The sequence below is a fragment of the Dama dama genome, chromosome 3 (assembly GCF_033118175.1).
Source record: "Dama dama isolate Ldn47 chromosome 3, ASM3311817v1, whole genome shotgun sequence".
NCBI lineage: Eukaryota > Metazoa > Chordata > Mammalia > Artiodactyla > Cervidae > Dama > Dama dama.
In genome coordinates, this window is record NC_083683.1 from 48,228,913 (window position 1) to 48,250,360 (window position 21,448).

Genomic DNA, 21,448 nt, shown 5'->3' on the forward strand with positions numbered 1-21,448 from the left:
ATTTTGGAATTGGAATTTGGGCCAGATTTAATCAGATTACTAAGAGGTATGAGTAGTCTCTTCAGACATAAGGAGTTATACATAAAGTGGCGATATGATCATCACTAAGGTTTCTTTCAGCAATAACATTTTGAAGACTCTAAGAAATAGTGACCTTTTTCTCAGCTCTAAAATCCTGTAATTTTGCATCTGTCTATTTAAGACACATTTAGACACTTTAGTGATATTAAAAAGTTCATTTTCTAAATAAGCTCTTTAAATAGGAAACTATAAAGTATGTGATAAGAAAGCATGGTGATAGTTGAATTGGCAGTATTTTCTCTTTCTTTATGGTACCTAAAATAATGACATCCCACACAATCAGTACTGCCTTAAAGTCAATATAATAAGATTCAGTGACTATAAAAATTAGAAGGCAGTTCCAGCTCTAAAGATATTCATAATTTGGAAGGGGGAATAACAAGCATAAAGAATAGTAGAAGTTAGGGAAAATAGAGTAACTGTCCCTCAAAGAGGTATAAACAAAAAGATTTGTATGTTTAAGAAAGAAAGAGATCACATTAGGAAAGGCTGCATGGAAGAAGTAGCCTTTGAGAAGGGCCTCAAAAAACTGATAGGATTCCAACTGACGGAGATGAGATGGAGTAGGAATAATAGCAAAAAATTAGCTTCAGGAATATGGGCGTTTCTAGAGAATGATGAATAGCACATTCTGATTCAAGGGTTTATTAACCCTTTCTGGCTTTAGGAATTTTATGAAAGCTATGAACCCAATTCCTAGAAATAAAAGCACAAATTTCATAATCAAAAAGTTTTTTGCATACTCTTTCTGGAGATGCCTATTACAGGTAGCATAAGGGAGAGGAGAGTAAAGCAGCCTTGCAGTACATCCCATGAGAGCTGGTGCAGGTGATCAAGGCTGCAGAATTTCCTTTTCTGAAGGAGAAATTTGGACCTGGCTGCATTTGGGAAGAATGATAAAAGAAATGGAATCAAGATTCAGGGGGACACAGGGACACGTCTAGGTTACTCATCCAGAGATTAAAAGATCTGTGATACCTTAGGGAATCATTTCTAGCTGACTGGATGATACAGGTTTGCGGCTGATGTTATGGGGTCTAGAAAAGGTACCTGGGAAATGAAATGTTTGGGCTTAAAAATATGCCAGGACCTGATTGGGGAGTTTGACTACCCCCCCCCCCCGCCCTGTATTTTATGCTTAATTCAGGAAATAATGGGGCATGATGCAGATTTCTGAGGAGAATGAACATTCACAGCTGTGGTTTAGGAAAATGAATATTCAGAGCTTTGATTTAGGAAAATCAATCTTAAGGGTTATGGGTGTGTGGGAGGCCAAGGCCATTTAGGAGTTCATTGCAGTTGGCTTTTATATCCTTTAAATACATCCTATTTATTCAGTTCCCTTTCTGTCCTCGCCACCCACTATTTGGCAGAGCCAGGACTTCAGTAAGCGTTTGCTGGTGCTTGCTGAATTGAAAATCGTAAATTTACTTTGAGGGTCCCCTTGTAATGTCCCTATTACTCACTAGATGGCACCATTACAGCATTACTTATAGAGCAGGCTTCAGTCTAAAGCACAGTGCTTCCAAGCAGAAACTATATTTCTTTGAGGGAATTCACCTTGGGACAATCTAGAGGTGAGGGGCAGCGGGGTGACTGTGGAGTGGATGGTAGTTGGAATGAAAAATTCAAGAATTCTCTTTCTACGCTGTAAATCAACTAAACCTCAACTGTTAAAAATATTCCTCTTGTACTTTTACATATCGTTTCTTATTCCAACAGAGTATCTTGGCTGAATTTCTATTCCTAGGCATATAGATGGCGAAAGATGCTTAGAAAAACCTGCCTTTTCAAAGATGCAAGCAGTTTTCTGTCTTGTAAGAAGTATTAGACTCAAATATATCTGGGAACGAACTGTCCCCTAGTTCTGGGAATACTTCTAGATGAGCCATTTTGTTATACATATCAAGCTGAGACCATACTCTGGTGAAATTGAGGCCACCTAAAACTGTATATTTATGTTGCAAGCCAGTTTGCTTCTTAGAAAAATAATGATTTCTCTAGAACAGATTTTAGTTGCACCATGCTAAACTTATAGTTTATTTCTATGAAGTTGTATGTTTTCATTTTGAGATTCAGAGCTAACCCTGAGAGATTTCCTAACGTGAGATAGGAGTGCCAGAAAGAGAAAGAATTGTGATTACTTACAGGCAGCTTTGTGTTGAGCTCAGACCTGAAGTGCAGCACAAAGCTATAGGGATGGGGGGACCGTCACCTCACTGCCACACATCAGCAGTGCTCTGACAAACTCCCAAGTACTCAAAGACTTGGATGTAATGGTAGACAAGATTCTTAGCACATTCTAATGGGTGTCAATATAATTTGAATTTGTTGAATAAGTGGTGAGTAATCAGATTTATGCAGACTTCAGTTCAGTATAGGAAATACTCTAGAGGCCCCAGGAGGCAAAGGTGTATCAGTTCAGGCAGGGTCATTTCTTCTTTGGTATTTTTCAAATTAAAAAGCCTCATTACCATTTATTAATAGTTAAGTGGTTCTTACCTTTTTACTTAATTCTTACCTTTTAGAATTAAATTGAAATAATAGATCTCTCTAGAGACTATACAGACATGGTTTTGCATCCAATTTCAAGGGGTTGTGGCCCCCTGAAATTCAACAGTGATCCCATGCACGAGTTCCAGGTTAGAAATCTCATGTGAAACTGATTCATCAGATGCATTATAAAGAAGAAATTCCAGAGGAGGGTGGGGAGTCTGAAGAAGGGAGGAAGGAGGTGGGAGAGAAACCTGTGCTGTGTCCCTCTGTGATGCTGGTGCACGTCACTGGAGACAGTTGAAGAATTGCTTTTTCTGGGGAGATTTTTACCTATTTGGACTTGAGAGGAATTGCTAGAGACATTCTGGGGGCCCTGAGCTAAGGCACTGATGACACATTTTGGATAGTAGGCATAGGAAGAATTGAATTGGCATCAAGGGTTAAAGGGCTCAACCAGACCATTCTACAGGTGCTGAAGGGCTAAGCTGCCTTGAGATTCACGTCTACTCTGCAGAATCTGAGCTACAGGCAACAGGGGAGAGGCATAAGAATGGGGCTGTGTCAGGGAATATCTGGGAACATCAGCTTCTTCCTCTAAAGAAGCATGTGCAGAAGGCCATCTTCTCTGTGCCATTATTGTATTATCACCCACTAGCCTCTGAAAGGTCACTAACCAAAACCAGATCGGGAATTACTTGTTCCAACTGAGAAGATAAAAACCGAGTAAAACTAACATTACTTCCTTTTCAGGACTCTTAAGACTCTTGACTGAGGACATAAAGGATTCCCTTCTCTGAAGATGAAATAATAGAGCAATTAGTGGAGTGGGTTCCCATCTAGGGTTAACTCAGAAGACCTGGTTTAAGTCCTGGTTATGCAAAGTACTAGCTGTATGACCTTGACTAAGTCTTGGAGTCTATTTCTGGAACTGTTAAGTAAAAATAATAATAGTGCCTACTTCATATGGTCATTGGGATATAAAATTGGGCACAATGGCACAGAGTAAGTGTTCAATATATGATGGCTATCATTGTTTTTGGTGCTGAATGCTGGAACTGTAACAGAAAACTATCTTCCAGTCCTCAGGGACACTTCCTCACTAATATACTTTAGCTGCCCTCTCTAAGGCCCCAGCACATATTCCCTAACCACTGCACAACTCAAGCCATCCTCTGATCATCTTATGTGTACAAAAGTTGGCTTTAGACCTTTTTGACCCATAATTACATGACATTTATGAAGAAAGGCCATGTCAGCTTGGGAATCTCATCATCTCCTTGACTGCCCTGAATGATAAGAGTTCTTTAGGTAGGAAAGGATTATATTAAACAAGAACTTCTAGAACCTTCCCTAAATAACTGTGTTTTCCCAGAGGAGCCAGTCAACACACCATCACCCCCTATCCCAAGAGAGCTATAAGAAAACTAACATTTGCACAAGATTTCTCAGGTGTCTTATTTTTCTCAATATTTATCCCCATTTTACACAGACAGAACTGAGTCTCAAGCAGTCATTTACTGTTGGATCTGAGATTCATTGCCAGTGCTCTTTCCACATCTTTGTAGCAACCAGCCACAGAAACACACATACACACATACATATATACACATACCTACATGCATACATACACACATATGTAGGTGCAAGCACCCCAGCTCATTAGTCTCCCAAATTTTGTTTGGAGCAGCCTTAGGAAGGCTCCAGTGCCCGAGGGAGCAGACTAGAGCTGATGTCAGGCTAAGCTCCGGTGAGGGGACACCTTACCGGCATTCTCCACTAGAGGCCTGAGGCAGTTTTTGTGGTTTCCCTTGTGATGTGTCACTGTACTGCCAGAGATCCCAGGCAATCCCTCCTGAACAATGCCCCCTCCCTACCCCTCCCATGGAACAGGAGTCATGCCTACCATGCCAGGACTCCAGTTTGGAAATCATCTCCTGGGAACCAGGTGCTCCACTGAAAAGAAGTCTCCTGCACATCTGGAGTGCTGGCTACTAAAAAACCCTTGTTTGGGAAATCTCAACATGTACCCTTCTCCTTCCTCAGTCCAGCTTGAGGTCAAGGTCCAGGACGGAAGTGACAGCAGGTAAAGACGGCAATGCATATCCCAGTCAGGGCAGGGACAGTCAACTCCTTGGAACCAGAGGCAAGAAGAGAGGGGAGGCATGGTCCCTGTAGTTCTCACTAAGCCTGTGTCCATGCAGTGGGTCCAGAAGCCCCACCCTGCCATTGCCCTAGTACCAGTCAGCAAGGAGGGGAGATGACGCCTCTTTATTAAGGTTAACACCAAGGAAAGCATTGAGAAGGAATACATGGAGGAAGAGGAAGGGCACACAAAGTCACCACTTGAGGAGGTGGGAGGGAGGCATATCAGTCAGGAACCTCAGGACAGCCGCATGCTTCATGCCCTGGTTGTGGGGGGAAAGAGGAGAGGGGAAAGCGTCATGAGAGCCTGGGGCTCACAGAAGGTCTGAAGCCCCCTGAACCTAACACCAGAGCCACAAGCCCTGCCCCTCAGGGCTCACACACTACTACACAGGTCAACACACATAACGCACACAAGACATTATGGAGGCAACACCGAGAGTCAGCGGGTAGGGAAGTATTGACAGGAAAAGGAACTGAAGTTAAGCAGGTATAGCCAGGAGAGAGACAGTTTTTGGCTGCGGCCCCCAAGAGTCCCTCAAATGTCCCCTAAATCTGGGCTGTTGCTGAGCACCCCCCCCCCCAAGTCTCTGCCTGTGAACTGGGCTCTTTGTTCTCTAAGCCCCAGTGAGTGGATAAAGCAATCCCAGATGAAGTCAGTGACAAGGCAGGATCCGCTCTGCATGCAAAATCCTAGAGGTTGAGCTATAATGTCTTCATGCACATTCAGAGCCAGCTCCTCCCAGCCCAGGGGCCCTCGGAACCCCATTCACCCAGATTCCTAGGGCTGCAGTTCCCTCCTCAAGCTTCTTTTACCAATCAGCAGCCGCAGAGGTCTGTGAGGGGGAGAGGCTTCTGCAGAACGCTGAATAGCTTGGATTTCATCAGAAGGGTAAATTTTCTGTTGCCAGAACAGAATACCCCCAATTCCTTAATTTCTAGGTAAATCGTTAGAGATTATTTGCCATAGTCCTAGATAAGTCCTTTTTCAGAATAGAAAAAGCAGAATTTTATTTACACAAGTCAGGGGTTCTCCTGTTGGCTGGGGCGGGGGAAAGGGCAGGGTAGGGGATTGGATGGGAGTCCAGAGGTGGGCGCTTCCTCTCCCGGAACCTCACCTTTCCGCAGTTTGCTACTTCTCACTTGGTGAGGCAGAAAGAATTCTTGATGCTCCCAAAGTCCTTCACCCTATAAATGCTTCCTCAAGGAAGTCTCTTCTGCCTGACCCACAAGAGCAGCGGTCGGAGTGAAGCACGCTGCATCGCGCCGTTCAGTCTCCTCATGCACTCGGAAACCCAAAGTCAGCCGGGGAAAGTAGTGCCCCCTCGGAGTCCCCTCACAGAGAGGCCTCGCCCTCCAGCTGCAGCAGGGTAATGTCGGGCAGATCGAGGGGCTCCACAAGTGGCCCGTCCCCCCCAAGGAGGCCAGCACAGGGGCTCTCCGGGCGCTCACAGTGACTAGTGGGTGTGGCGGAGCTGGGCATCTCCTTTTCTTCTTCATCGTCGTCCTCCTCGTCCTCTGGATCGCGACCCAGCAAACCGCTGTCCCCGATCCCAGGCGAAGGGGTCTCCGGATCTCGGCGGGCGCCCGGGAAGCTCCCCTTGCTGCCGACCACGCCCAGGCCACCCTGGCGGGGCGCGGTGGTCATAATCTGGCACATGGAGACGATGGCTCGCTGGTTGGCGCATACGTCGTCCGAGAGCACCTGGATGTGCGAGGCCTGCTCGTCCAGGGCCCCCCGCATGGCCCTCACGTCCTCAAACAGGGCCTGCAGCTGGGCCTTCAGGTGCTCCATCAGTTCCTTCATGCCGCCGTTGTACTCGCCGGAGATCACGTCCCCCACGGCGGGCACGGTGGACACCTCCAGAGGGGCCGGCATATCGCCGCCGTCCTTGGTCATGATCTCCAGCAGACCTTCCTCCATTGAATGGCAGAAGCGGGCGGTGGCGGCTCGGGGTCCGGTCCAGCCCGGCCTCGGGGTGGGGGAAGGTACGGGGCGGGAGAGAGGTGCCCGGAGGGGGTGGGAGGAGTCGAGGGAAGATGAGGCTCCAGACAGGGGTGGAGAGGTGAGTCCCAGGCGGGGGATGCGGGCAGAATCTAGGGAGGCCGGGAAGAGCCAGCGGAACAAGGACCGGGTTACAGTCCCAGGGCCGGCGTCTCTCGGGCTCGCCCCAGGGCGAAAGCGCCCTGCCCTGCCTCGACTCCTGAATTGCACCCGTGTCAGCGCCGCCCTCTGGGCGCCAAGAGCGTCAAGTGCCCGCCGGTTCCCTGGGTCACAGGAGCGCTCGCACACGGGCCGAGGTTGAGGCCGAGGCCAGGAGCGGGTCGACCCCGGGACTCCCCTTGGCCGTTAACGGGCAGCACCCGCGAGTGTGGTTGGAAGTGACAGGGGCGGGTCTCCCAGCGGCGCCACGGATGCTCCTCTGTTTCCAAGGCGACGCACTGCACGTAAATGACGTGTGTCTCCATGGCAACCAGGAAGTGGAGCAGAAAAGGGAGGACGGCTGGGAAGCTGCAGTGAGGCTCTGGATTCTGAGCTTGCGGGTGGAGCGGGAGGGGAGGGGACGCTGCAGTGGCCTCAGCTGAGACTGAAAGAGCGTGTGGCCGCAATGTTTAATAGGGAAGCATGAGAGAGCAGTTTGCTGCTCCCCAGGTCGGGGAGACATCGTCCCTCCCCTAGTCTGGGTGGTAGACCCCGAGCGAGACTACCTTGGAAGGATTTTCACCTGCCCGCAGTCCTTTCCCTGAGAATGGCTTTACAGCCGAGTCCTGCTTCTCTGTCCTCCAGCAGGAAAGCAGAGAGGGTACAGAGGCCGATGCTATTACCCAGACTTGAGCTGGGTGCGCCGGCGCCCTGGAGCCGGCCCCGCCCGGCCTTAGCGGTGCAGAGGCGCAGGAGGGCACTACGGAGGTTTCCGTCACTCCCTTCTGCTTCTGCAGTAAATCAGCCCTCGCTGTAGTATCGAAGCCGAGAAAAGATGGAATTCCCTCCCATATGAGACCCAGTCGCTTCTACCCAGGGCACTGGGGGTTCTTTCAGGACGGTGAGGCAAAGTGCTTCAGTTTTGAGAAAGAAAGCTCCGTAAGAATAGAGATTTTTGTCTCCTCCGTGTCCTTCAGCACGGAATCCCCAGCACTTAAAATAGAACCTGGCGCATAGTTAAGTAAATGCTCAGTACATTTGTTGAATGAATGTTTTAACAAGAACCACTGTGTCCCATTCCCTTGTCCAGAGCTCTCCAGCTCACAGGTAGTGGATTTTAGGAAACATGAATTCAATTTTGTTTCGGCCATTTATTAGTTCAGAGACCTTGAATAAATCGTTTTTCTCATCTGTTAGTGAATCGGACTGGATAATTTTTGGTAATATCATTTCTAACTTTGAGTAACACTGCGTCCGCTCGCAGTTGAAAGGGTAAACTGTCGACACTGTGTGGAACGGATGGCGGGAAGGCCCGGCGGTGTGGGGGATTATGTAAGGGTAATTCCCTGTCCTCAGGCCCGGCGTTCAGGTACAGACATGCGCTGAGTGTCTCAACCTTTATGACAACTCCTTTCTCTTTTTGAGGAGTGGAGGGGGAAAGGAGGAGGAGGAAGAAAAGTTGGATTTAATATATTTACAGATAACTTCAGGTTGAAAAGCAAACAATACCTGGGCAGCAGCATACTAATAATGACCTTAATAAATTGGAGAAGCCAAGTGATCAGAAACCAAAAATGAAGTTCACGAGAAGAAATAAATCTGGGGAAGAGAAATGATGTAACACTTCAAGATGGGGAAGAGCTGGGTTTGGGTGAGTGTTTTGTATACTAGTGGTTCAGTGATAGCGGGTGGGTTACTTTGAGGTTTCCCTTGTCGCATACCCCAGTGATGAGGGGTGGGGCTGGCCCAGAGAAACTTTGCTGGCACTAAAGAACTTTTTGACTTATTCCTTGTCTTACTGCTATTGTCAGTCTTGTCTTACTGCTATTAAAATAGAAATAAGTAAAAAAAAAAAAAAAAAAAAAGAAGAAGAAGTGGGCAAGTATCCTAAAGAGTAGAATGTTTAATCTAAGGCATTGTTAGTATAATAAAGTATTATACAATCCTTAAAAATTTGATATTCCAAAACAAATGTATGAACAAATTTTAAAAACCTATTTATGTTTTATATATTGTGTTTTCTATGATTCAGTCTTATTTGCTTGCTCATTCTGTCTTTTTTCCTTCATCCCACAAACTTATGACTCTCACCTTGGTTATCATCCCCACCTCTACCATGTACCCCACAGGTTATTCTTAAAGCCGAGGAGAAGACAGAAACGCTTTTCCTTGGTTTCCCTAAGCACAGCCAAAGTGCACTGGTATCCGCAAAAACAGACTTTACCAAAAAGGAACTGTAGGAAAGCTAGAAATATACAAGACATACAAAAACAACAACAACTGAGCTTACACAGCATGAGTTTCTGATCATACTATAGCAAGCATATTCTTAGGGCTCATGGGTTCAACCCTGTGTGTGTGTGTTAGTCACTCTGCTGCTGCTGCTAAGTCGCTTCAGTTGTGTCCAACTCTGTGCGACTCCATAGACGGAAGCCCACCAGGCTCCCCCATCCCTGTGGTTCTCCAGGCAAGAACACTGGAGTGGGTTGCTATTTCCTTCTCCAATGCATGAAAGTGAAAAGTGAAAGTGAAGTCGCTCAATCATCTCTGACTCTTAGCGACCTCTTGGACTGCAGCCTACCAGGCTCCTCTGTCCATGGGATTTTCCAGGCAAGAGTACTGGAGCGGGGTGCCATTGCCTTCTCTGATTAGTCGCTCAGTCATGTCCAACTCTTTGTGACCCCATGGGCTATAGCCTGCAAGGTTCCTCTGTTTATGGAATTCTCCAGGCAAAAATACTGGAGTGGGTTGCCATTTCCTTCTCCAGGGTTCAACCCTGCTGTTCATCTTTCCGTGGAGGCCTTTGCTATAGTCAGAAGAAAGAAAAACTGGCATGATTTTCAAATTTTTGCCTAGATCTGTTGCTTTACATCTCTTGACCAGCACTTCACATGGATGATTTCACCTTGCTAGCTCCCTCACTCTTCAGAGAGGTCCTTGCCTTCTACCTACAAAGACTAAGCCTGTCCCTAATACAGGGCCTTGTACATTAGCCTTAACCTTACACTAAACACAGTCCCCATACAGTAGGACCTGGGTTATGCCATCATACAAGGCCCTTTGCCACTATTGTTGAGGATACCATGTATGTCAAGGCTTTCAGCATTAAGATTACATCATGCTGCCCAGAGATGCTGGCATGAGGTCTGCTGAGAGTTCGGGGGGTCTGAGCCTAGAGGGAGGGGAAATTATTGGAGAAGCACGAAAGAACATGGGAAACAGTGCAGAGATCAAGGGGTGTGGCTGATCCAGTCAAGTTCCAGGTCAGATATTTGAGAGCCAAGGGTAGGGGGGATCTGGGGGTGTGGACTAGTCACAGGACTTGAAAATACAGGAGACAATTGGTGCCTCAGATTCAGAACCAGATAATTTTAGGAATTCTGTGGGGAGTTGACCTAAGGGGACATAGGAGAAGGGTCTAGTCTCAGAAAAGCAAGGGGACAGATGCAGAGAGTGGAGCAGAGCCTCAGTCAGCTGGCTGGGTTACGGAACTGAGCTCTCTGGAAGTCAGTGTCCTGGGGTTTGTCGAGTGAGTCCATCCCCAAGCTGAATGGGTACTCTGGCCACATCACTAGAGTATTCACACGCAGCAAGAAAACAATAACCCTTGTGCACTCTTCTCTGCTTCCTGACTTTTTCTTGTCCTCTGGGAATCAGCTTAGCTGTTCTATTTCTTCATCCCAATCTCATCAGACTATGGGGGAGGGGGGAGGGGAAGAGACTCCATGCTGCATCGGTAAAGGTCTCCAGCAGGTACACCTAGTTCCAAGCCTTGAATTCTCACTAAACCTGTGATTCTTAGTAGTCTATGCCATTTTCCTCTGTCTGCTGTCTTGTATATCTCCAGTCTTTATTTTATATAACTTGTGTACTTTTTGCACTATAAATCCAGCTATTGTAATGAAGCTGCTGGCTTGACTCAGATCTAGAATGATGGTCAAAGTCAAGGAACAGCTGACTGCTACACCACAGGTCTGCAATCCCAGGCAGTGCTCCCCAAATGTAAATTTTATGGAGCTGAGTTGCCCTGCAGCCCATCTCAGCATGATGCCACATTCAAAAGAAACACATCTAATAACCAAAAAGAATTAAAAAGCAATTGAGATTTTTATGATGGTGTCTGGAAAAACTCTAAAGGGGTTTACATTCTTAGCACAGAGCAAAACATCTTCTCTTCCCTCCTGCTCTATTCATCTTGGTCACATGACCATAGCAGCTGCTACCCTTCTCTCTCCTTTCTCCCTAAACACCTCCAAATTCCACTCAAGCCCGGCTCTTGCTTTTTCACTCCCCTGCCCCCTTTACTTCTTGAGAGTATTCCTTTTCTCTTCTGCAAGAAGAAGTTCCTTGTCCTTTTCAGCTCTTTTGATTCTGTCTCTCAATCCCCCAATCTGCACAGGTACCAGGAGCCCCAGCTGTCAATGACGGGTCTCCTTCCAAGAGGATAAGAAAGATCAAGAGACGGAGAATACTCACACTGTTGTGGACTTTGTCTGTCACAGACTAAATTTTCCCAGCATGAGAGAGTGGTTTGCCTGGTGTTACAGCCAACATGCTTTGCTCATCTCCTCCACACTTGTACAGAGAAATGGGCATGATCATTTGCAAGAATCCTAAACTATATGAACCTCTGACTGAAGGGAGTGGGGTCCAACTGTTCCCACTCTCTGATGTCTCTACTGTCACAGACATGGTCATGAGGTGACATACACAGATACACACAGTCACACTAAAGGCCTGAGCTAGACTTTCAGTTGCTTGCTTTGAGGCTTCAAACTAATTTTAGGAATCCCAAAAGTCACCCTTCCCCATTTCCTTCTCACCTGTATTAACTTTACTCAGAGCAAAAATTCCAGGGGAACTTTCTAAATTCTCACACAGTTTGCAGCACCACTGAAAATAACCTGTCATTTCAATTAAACCCTGCTTGGCTGGTTTTCTTCATTGTCCACTGCAACAGCTTCTCTTGTAGCAACACTTGCAAAAGCTTTTTCCCCTTTTGGTGCATGTTTAGTTATTTATACTGTACCATGCTAGACATGACTAGTCTAGTCCAAATGTCACCGGGCAATTGGCCATAGATACAGACATTCCAAGATGACCTCTGATGCACAGTCTCATGTACCCTCCTCATGCATCCTCTCCATGTATCTTCTACCCCCAGAAAGTTGCCCATAGCTTAGGGCCTGGTTTGTCCCCAAGTCAGTATCCTTATCAGGCATGAATAAAATTGCATCACCTAAGAACACCCACAGTTTCTGGTGCCATGGTGCAATTTTTCTTGGCAAATTGCCTCTCCCAGAATATCAGTCAAATTTGGAGGAAATTATGTCCAAGTGTCTGGACAGGGTACAGACTGTGGTATGTCTACCTCTGACTTCTCTTCCATTTAAAGAATTCTTAGAAATTGACCTATGCAAACTTCCAGGTCCCTTCTCACATGTCATATCTTTCTACCTCTGACTTCTCTTCCGTTTAAAGAATTCTTAGAAATTGACCTATGCAAACTTCCAGGTCCCTTCTCACCTGTCATATCTTGAGAAAGTCTGTAGACAATGTATCCAAAAATGATCAGGTCTCACTCTTACTAATGCCTCTACTTGTGCTCTCTCCAGACTTCTCAGAAGCCCTAAAAGTACAATCGAAAGTGGTTCCTACCACTTCCCCTTTGCTTTGAGGTGGGTTTCCCAGGGCCAACAAGGCACGCCAGCTGCACTGGTAGAGCACCCACTGAGAGAGTGCACTATGGTTCTGTTCAACACACACAACTACACTAGTACTTGTGATTGTGTCATGAACAGGGTCCCCCAAATGTAATCCACATCTTCAGAGGACCACAGTGGTGCTGCACCTTAGGCAGAAGTGAGGAGGAGGGCCCTTTCTCCAACTTTTTCACTGACGCCCTGAAGCCCCTGGTTTAAGAAGTCTTACAGAAAATCAGCTCCATCTTCTGTGGTCAGCTACACACTCACAGTTTATAGAAGCAATGCCTGTTTTGTTTGTTTCAAGGCATAAGGATCCCCTTCACGCTAGAACTCTCTAGTCCCTCTGCTTTATACATCTCCACAGCCATTAACATCTGTAATACTGTATTTTTACTTGTTTGTTTATTTATATATTTATTTATTGTCTTTCACCTCCCACTAGGTGTGAAGTGAAAGATCCCTAAAAATCCATTAGGGCCGAGGTTTGGTTTTGCTCACTGCCTGGTGCCTGGGAGGTGTCCAATAAATATTTGTTGAATAGATGAATGAATGAATCTTTACCAAGAAAAATAAACATCTCCCTTAAGGACACCTAGCCTGCAGACCTCCAACTCTGCCTTATCTTAGAGAGCAGATTATCTTTGGTTTCAGCCATCTACTTCTATGATCTATGGTTTATGTTCACACAATTCAATGGCCCTTTTAGTGGCTTTCCTTGAGTAAAGGAATACTTACTACACAAGACACATGGAAGTCCCCACCTCTTGCAAAACAGAAAAGTTGTAACTTTGAAATAAGAATTACCATATAGCCAGCCACCCACTGGAATCCCCAGTGGCATATTCCACCACCATCCCCGTCAGAGTCTCAAAGGTTGGGGCCAAGTTTTAGTCCAATGTCAAGATCAGAGGAGTGCATGCTCTCCCCTCCCCTCAAATGTTTGAGAATGGAATGCTGCCAAGCCTGCATCCTGTATGTTACAGAGAAGTCCTGATTTATACTCTTATTCTACTAGAGACAGACTTCAAAAATGTACCCTGCCACTGGTTATAACATTGGTAGCTAACTGACAAAGGATATTATGAATAGAAAGATTACTATGCTGTAAAGTTAGGGTCTCTCTTCCCTTTGAGTTCCTGAGCTGATAGACTAGTAATTTAGTGTAATGTTAGCCCCGGGTACTTGATACTATTTTAAAAATGAGGTCTTTTTGTCCTTTGCTTATCCCTTCCTTACTTATAAAAACAAAACAAAACAAACAAAAACTCTCCACATTGATCAAATATATAAGAGAAGAGCTATGAAGATCAGTTTTTCCAGGATAGTAAAATCAAATTAAAAACCAAACATCAAACATAGATCAGAAAAGCAATATTCCAGGAATTGAGGTTAGTCTTCAATCAATATTAGTAGGACAATTTCAATAAGAACTTGCTATTCTCAACAGTGTTATCTAGGTCTCTAAGAAGCAGAGGGCAATTTCACTGGTAATTGCCCAGATCAAATGCATTAATCTGGAACTCATCTCCCCTCAGAGGGTGATCCTGAATCACATATCTAATCTCCCGTTCATCCCATCTCATCTATCACCATATCACACACACTTCCAGGTGCCTCATATTTTATTAAAAATCAATTCCCGCTTACTAGGGACATTAGTGGCTTTTGCTTCTCAACAGAACAATGAGTACCATCTGAGACACTTGCAGGTATGAAAGACAATAAACTGCCCACAATTTTGCATTATTAGATCATTGAAATCACTGGTATTTCAAATGTAATGAGATCTCTGGGACGTAAGGTCTCTCTGCTTCATGCTTGTGGATTTTTATTAGTGTTTCGGGGGCATTCTTTACATTAAAAAAGTAATTAAGGAGACAGGTTCTAAGGAGATGGAGATGGAGCATGGAATGATACCAGGGCTATAATTTGAGTCTAAGGTCTAAGGGAATAAAGGAAATAATCAACAGAGATGAGAGAGAAGGAAAAGCTAGAAGGAGATCCTCAATAAATTTAAAACTTTGAAACCAGCACAGAGGATAGAGGGCAGCATCACCCCCTGATTATACTATGAGAACAGGAAGCAGAATGAAGCATTTAAGCAAATTTTTTAGAGTACTTCTTGAGAGTGCCAGATAAGTGAGAGAAAGGAGCTTGAATTTCCTTTCTAGGAAGACTTGAAAACTGGGAGAGTCTTACTTGTCTGAATTTAGCTTGGAAAGAAATAGGTTTATTTACCCTTGAGACCAGCCCTGTGATATTTTGGCCCCCCACTGCCCACATTTGAACCACAAACCCAAAGCTTAAAGAGTTCTGAAGTGACTGTGTATATTTCAAAATAAGAAGATGTTTAGTAATCTCTGATCCCATAGACCCTTCTCTAGTCCATTTCCTCCTCCCCTTTTCAATACGCAGTGGCATCATTCAGGCCCTGGTTATCTCACTCCTGGAGGGATGTGAAAGTTCCACTTTCAGCCTTTCCTCTGGCCCTCCCTTCTTGCGCATCACAGCATTTAGAGAAATCTACTTTAAATTCAAGTTTGAGCCTTTTTCACAGCTTAAATATTCCCAAGACTCCCCATAGCTTCCAGCCTCATTATTTCCCACTCCTTTCTGCCTCACAGCTTGCCTTCTAGATGCACATACACCTAGCACGCTTTTATTCCTCCCTACCTCATTCATGCTGTTCTCTAAGTTTTCTCGTCTTTTTTTCTCTTTCCTTTTCCTTTGGGCCTTTATTAATTGTGAAAACATAATGCAAATATATAAAAGTAAATAAACATAACACATAAAATTTAGTGAATAAAGGCAATAAATGCATAATCACTCTCCCCAGGTCAGGAAATAAGAGTATTGCAGTCATCTTTCCTCCCCGCCCCAGACTACCTCACTGCTATGCTGGAGTCAAAACTCTCCCTCCTGTGGGAAACCACTATCTTGATTGCCATGATAATAATTGTCTTGCTTTTCTCTGTAGTTTATCACATATTTATACATTGCTAAACAATATAGTGTAATCTTGCCTGTTTTTGAACATTATATGGATGGAATCGCAATGAATTTATTCATTCACTTGAACTTTATATGAATGGAACCACACATTTTATTATTTTGTGTCTTGCTTCTTTTTCACGTTATATTTGTCAAAGTCATCAGCATTTTGGGGATACCTGTGCTTTGTTTATATTTGTTGTTCTGTATTCCACTGCATGAATATACTGCAGGTTATTTATCTATATTCTACTGCTATGTTCTACTATTGGTGGACATTTCAGTTGTTTTAAAATTTAGGCTATTACTGGGTGAATATTTTAGTACATATCTTATGGTGCATATAAAAATTTTTTTTATAAATTGTATGCATACAGATGGACTTGCTGAATCATAAGATATGAGCTTCACTGTATTAGAAAATATCAAATTGTTTTCAAAAGCAGTTATAATAATTTACACTCCACTAGCAGGATGAAAGATCCCATTACTCCACATTCTCTCCCACATTTGGTATTGTCAGACTTTTAATTATAAATTTCTCTCTGATATAGTAATCCAAGTGTCTAGACAGTGCCTGGCTCATAGTATGCATGCATTAAATATTTGTTGAATAAACTAGTATTTCTTAATTTCCAAATATAGGAATCTTGTGGTTATCTTTTTATTAATAGCTTAACTCCATTGTAGTTAAAGAACCTTTCCTGTTCAATATCAATCTTTGGAAATTTGTTGGAATTTGTCTAATAGCCAAGTTGTTTGTAATTGTTATATATATGCATCAAGGAAGAATATATGTTTTGCATTTGTTGGATGCAAAGTTTAGAGACATCCATTATTACAAAATTTAAAATAAATTTATAAAATGTTTATTAAGATTTTTATGCCCTAAGTGATTTTTCTATACATACTATGAATTACTAAAAAGAGGTTTTTATAATCTTCCATTATGTGAATTTATCCTTCTCATAAAGTTTTTGTAGTTCTGATAATTTTTGCTTTATATATTCTAGTGCTGTGCTGTAAGTGCAATTTAAAATTTTAAATTATCATATTTTCCTGGTGACTTGAACAGTTTTCATTATTGGGCAGTTTTCTTATTCACCAGTAATGCTTTTGCCTTAAAGTGACTGATATGAATATAGCTATACCAGCTTTCTTTTGAATGGGGTTCATGATTTCTCCTTTTTCATTTCTTTACTTTCAGTTTCCAAAGTTTTAAGTGTATTTCTGATAGCTAGCATATTTTGTTTTGTTTTGCTTTTTGTCCATTTTGTCAGCCTTTTCTTTTATCTAGCTTATTTAGTGCAGTTATATTTAGTATTAATAATTTGGATTTAAACCAAATTTGTGGATTAATCGATTTCTCATTTCTGTTGGGTTTTGCTTCCTATATTTTGAAGTTATTTTATTAGATGTTTAACAGTTTAGGATTGTTATGTCCTTTTGCTGACCACTAAGATCATTACGAAATGGCCTTTCTTTATTTCTAGTAAAGTTCATCTCGCTTTACTTAGTTCAATATTCAAGGAGCCACTTCAGCTCTTCTTTTTAGTGTTTGCATGCTATATACTTTCCATTTTTTTCTTTTGTCATGTCTGTGCCTTTACATTTTATGTAGCTTTCTTATAGACAGAATGTACTTGAGTTTTACTTTTTGTCCAACCTGACCATCTCTACCCTTTAATTGGAATGTTTAGATCATTTATACTTATTATAACTGTTAATAGGTTGGGTTTCAATCTATCATTTGCTGTTTTGTTTTCTATTTGTCTTATATTTTCTTTGTTTCTTTTTTCTTATTTCCTTTCCAATGTTTAGACTAAGCGAACCTTAAAATTATTTTTTTACCTTGGGTTTTGGCTTTTTAGTTCTTGCTTTTCTCTTTGTTTTGTTGTTAATGCTTTAGAGCAGTTCTTTTCCAGTAGAATTTTCTATGAAGATGGAATTCTATATCTGCATTGACCAGTATGGTAACCACCAGCCAGATATGACTATTCAAGACTTGAAGTATAGTTAGTATGACTGAAAAACTGAGCTTTAAATTTTTATTAATTTTAACAGCCACGTGTGGCAAGCAGCTGTTGTATTAGACTGTGTCATTCAAGAGTTTACAATATACATCCTTAATTTGTCACAATGTAAGAACCTTCCAATGACATACTTTCATTTTCTCCTTTTCGGTTTTGTTGTCACACAACAAAATATATATATATCACTTCTATATAAGTTAAAAACCTGAATGCACTTTATTTTTACTTTAATCATTTACCTCCTTAAGAGATAAAATTTGAGAAAAATATTTTAAAATATTTTACCTAGTATTTATCAATTTTTGCATGGTCTATTCCTTTAAGTTGATCCAAATTTTCACGTTATTTTTTTTCTGCCTGATGAACTTCATTTAGCATTCCATCTCTTTGTTTAAAATGGCCTTTATTTCATCTTTATGTGTGAAAGATATTTTCTCTGGGTAAAAATTCTGGGTTGACCCTTGTCTTCACCTTGCATAGCTTTTTAAAGAACTCTGTGGTTGCTATTTCCTTTGTTCTTCTGTAGTTGGGGGATGGCAAACTTTCATGTAAAGTTTCAGGTAGTCTTTTAGGTTTTTGCAAGCCATATAGTCTCTCTTGAAACTACTCAACTCTGTCATTGTAGAACAGAAGCAACCATAGTGAATATATAAATGAGTGCATTGGGGCTGTATTCCAACTACAGTCTGTTTACAGAAACAGGTGAATCAGATTTGACCCATGGCCATGGTTTGCCAATCCCTGCTCAGTATGTAATTTGTCTCTGGAAGATCTTTATCTTTGGTTTTTCGAAGTTTGATTATGATGTACCTTGGCCTTGTTTTCTTTAAGTTTATTATGCCTGACTTTCATTGACCTTTCAAATTTTGAATTTTTTAGCCATTATTTCTTTAAATATTTGTATAGTTCCTAGCTCTTCTGGGGCTTCCCAGGTGGTGCTAGTGATAAAGAACTCAGCTGCCAATGCAGGAGACATAAGAGATGCGAGTTCAATCCCTGGGTTGGGAAGACCCCCTGGAGGAGGGCATGGCAACTCCATGTATTCCTGCCTGGAGAATCCCAGGGACAGAGGAGCCTGGCAGGCTACAGTCCATAGTGTTGCAAAGAGTCAAACATGACTGAAGTGACAACCTGCATGCACAGCTCTTCTGAAACTTCAGCTACATGCATGTTAAACTGCTTGATATGTCTCACAGATCACTTTTGCTCTGATACTTTCTTTTTCAATATTTTTTTCCTCTGCTCCATTTTGAATAGTTTCTATTTCTATGTCTTTAAGTTCTCTAATCTTTTCTTCTGTAGCCCATAATTTGTTGTATTTCCCTCATGAAATTTTAAAATTTTATTCATTTTAAAAATTTTATAATCTTCATTTTATTCAACATTAAACTTTAAAATGTGTGCTAAATTATCAAAATATTACTTTGACTCACAATAATATTATACATATTTAAACTCAGCACAATTACAAAATAAAACTGTTTACTTAAACAATAGGATTCTCCTCTAATAAAAATAACTTTAAATAAAAGGCTCAACTTCAAACTTTCATTGCTGTTTCACTCTTTGGCCTCCATTGTCCAGAAACAGGCACATTTCAACTCATTTCTTTAATGGATATTTTGCAGCAACTTTCTGAAGTTTTCCAGTTCTTTCATATTTGTAGAAATTCTTCCAAATGCATTAGACAATGATACTATTTGTCAATTTGGATGAATTTCATACATGGGTCCACTTTCTGGTGTATTTGCTATCAATGTCTTTCAAAACAAGACCTTTAAGGCAGTGCCCAAACTCTGAGTCTGAATATTTTCCACAGTCAACATTTAAGCCAGCCAACACAATCCATAATTTTGGAAACATTTCTAAACTGTGTCCTAAAATGTGCCTATAATTAGCTTGCCTCTTTTTTTAATTCCAAGCCAAAAAAATGAGTTCCATAAAAATGTAAAAAAAAAATTTTTACATTATTAATTTTTACAAGACTAATTTTTTAATCTTGTTGTCTGAGACTTAAACTTCATTTTCAGTGAATAGTTGGAAATCTGGGTGCCCAGAGGATAGTAGCATTTTAGATAATGGCCTTAATTCTTTTAAGTAAGGAAAATACATGTTCTTAGGCCTTCTTGTCCTTCAGTCAAAATTCCATCAAACCCACTGGTGAAATTCTGCAATGTGTCCCCACTTTCCACACAGCTATCTTGTAAAAGCTCTCTCACACTCAAACACACATTATTGCTTGCATGTCCAGATATGTCTGAAGTACACCACTATTTTACACAGAGACCTTCTAGCCATCTGTGAAGAATGTTCTCTTCACATTTCCCTTGACTAGAAGCCAAAATATTTAAGTATCTTTTATTGACTGTGACTTTATTTTCTTCATAAACAATGATATTCCCTATCTTTCAAGCATCTGGTCCCTTCTCACTGTGTAATGTTTAGGATTCAGAACAATCTACATATTCAGTGCCAACCTATCATATTCAGTTGATATGTCATCAGCTTCACAGAGGCTGTCTGAGGAATCATCATACTTGATCCACTGAAGAACAGTTTTCTGTGTTTCCTCTCTTACAGATTCACCCCAAACTCTGTGTTACTCAGCTTGTTCATAGCTTCAGTGAGCTTATTGGCTTCTTCAGAATACCTGTATCTTGTGGATTTAATTTAACTTTAATTAAAACACTAAATTTTTTAACATTTAATTTAACATTTGTATTATTTCTTTTTTTTTTTCTTTCACGTTTCTACCTCTTTTTTTAATTTTTTTTTCTTTTTCTTTTTTTATTAGTTGGAGGCTAATTACTTCACAACATTTCAGTGGGTTTTGTCATACATTAATATGAATCAGCCATAAATTTACACGTATTCCCCATCCCGATCGCCCCTCCCACCTCCCTCTCTACCCAATTCCTCTGGGTCTTCCCAGTGCACCAGGCCCGAGCACTTGTCTCATGCATCCCACCTGGGCTGGTGATCTGTTTCACCATAGATAGTATACATGCTGTTCTTTTGAAACATCCCACCCTCACCTTCTCCCACAGAGTTCAAAAGTCTGTTCTGTATTTCTGTGTCTCTTTTTCTGTTTTGCATATAGGGTTATCGTTACCATCTTTCTAAATTCCATATATATGTGTTAGTATGCTGTAATGTTCTTTATCTTTCTGGCTTACTTCACTCTGTATAATGGGCTCCAGTTTCATCCATCTCATTAGGACTGATTCAAATGAATTCTTTTTAATGGCTGAGTAATATTCCATGGTGTATATGTACCACAGCTTCCTTATCCATTCATCTGCTGATGGGCATCTAGGTTGCTTCCATGTCCTGGCTATTATAAACAGTGCTGCGATGAACACTGGGGTGCACGTGTCTCTTTCAGATCTGGTTTCCTCAGTGTGTATGCCCAGAAGTGGGATTGCTGGGTCATATGGCAGTTCTATTTCCAGTTTTTTAAGAAATCTCCACACTGTTTTCCATAGCGGCTGTACTAGTTTGCATTCCCACCAACAGTGTAAGAGGGTTCCCTTTTCTCCACACCCTCTCCAGCATTTATTGCTTGTAGACTTTTGGATAGCAGCCATCCTGACTGGCGTGTAATGGTACCTCATTGTGGTTTTGATTTGCATTTCTCTAATAATGAGTGATGTTGAGCATCTTTTCATGTGTTTGTTATCCATCTGTATGTCTTCTTTGGAGCAATGTCTGTTTAGTTCTTTGGCCCATTTTTTGATTGGGTCATTTATTTTTCTGGAATTGAGCTTCAAGAGTTGCTTGTATATTTTTGAGATTAATCCTTTGTCTGTTGCTTCATTTGCTATTATTTTCTCCCAATCTGAGGGCTGTCTTTTCAC

General features: G+C 42.1%; 1 protein-coding gene and 1 pseudogene across 1 annotated transcript; both read right to left on the minus strand.

Annotated features, from left to right (window-relative positions):
* Positions 1-4,651: 4,651 nt before the first annotated feature.
* On the minus strand, positions 4,652-7,084 carry CCDC184 (coiled-coil domain containing 184). The gene has a single exon (XM_061122844.1). The coding sequence runs from the start codon at positions 6,641-6,643 to the stop codon at positions 6,056-6,058; it is 588 nt and encodes a 195-aa protein (XP_060978827.1). The 5' UTR covers positions 6,644-7,084; the 3' UTR covers positions 4,652-6,055.
* A 12,117-nt stretch (positions 7,085-19,201) lies between these two features.
* LOC133043272 (ERO1-like protein alpha) lies at positions 19,202-20,258 on the minus strand (annotated as a pseudogene).
* Between the last annotated feature and the right edge of the window lie 1,190 nt (positions 20,259-21,448).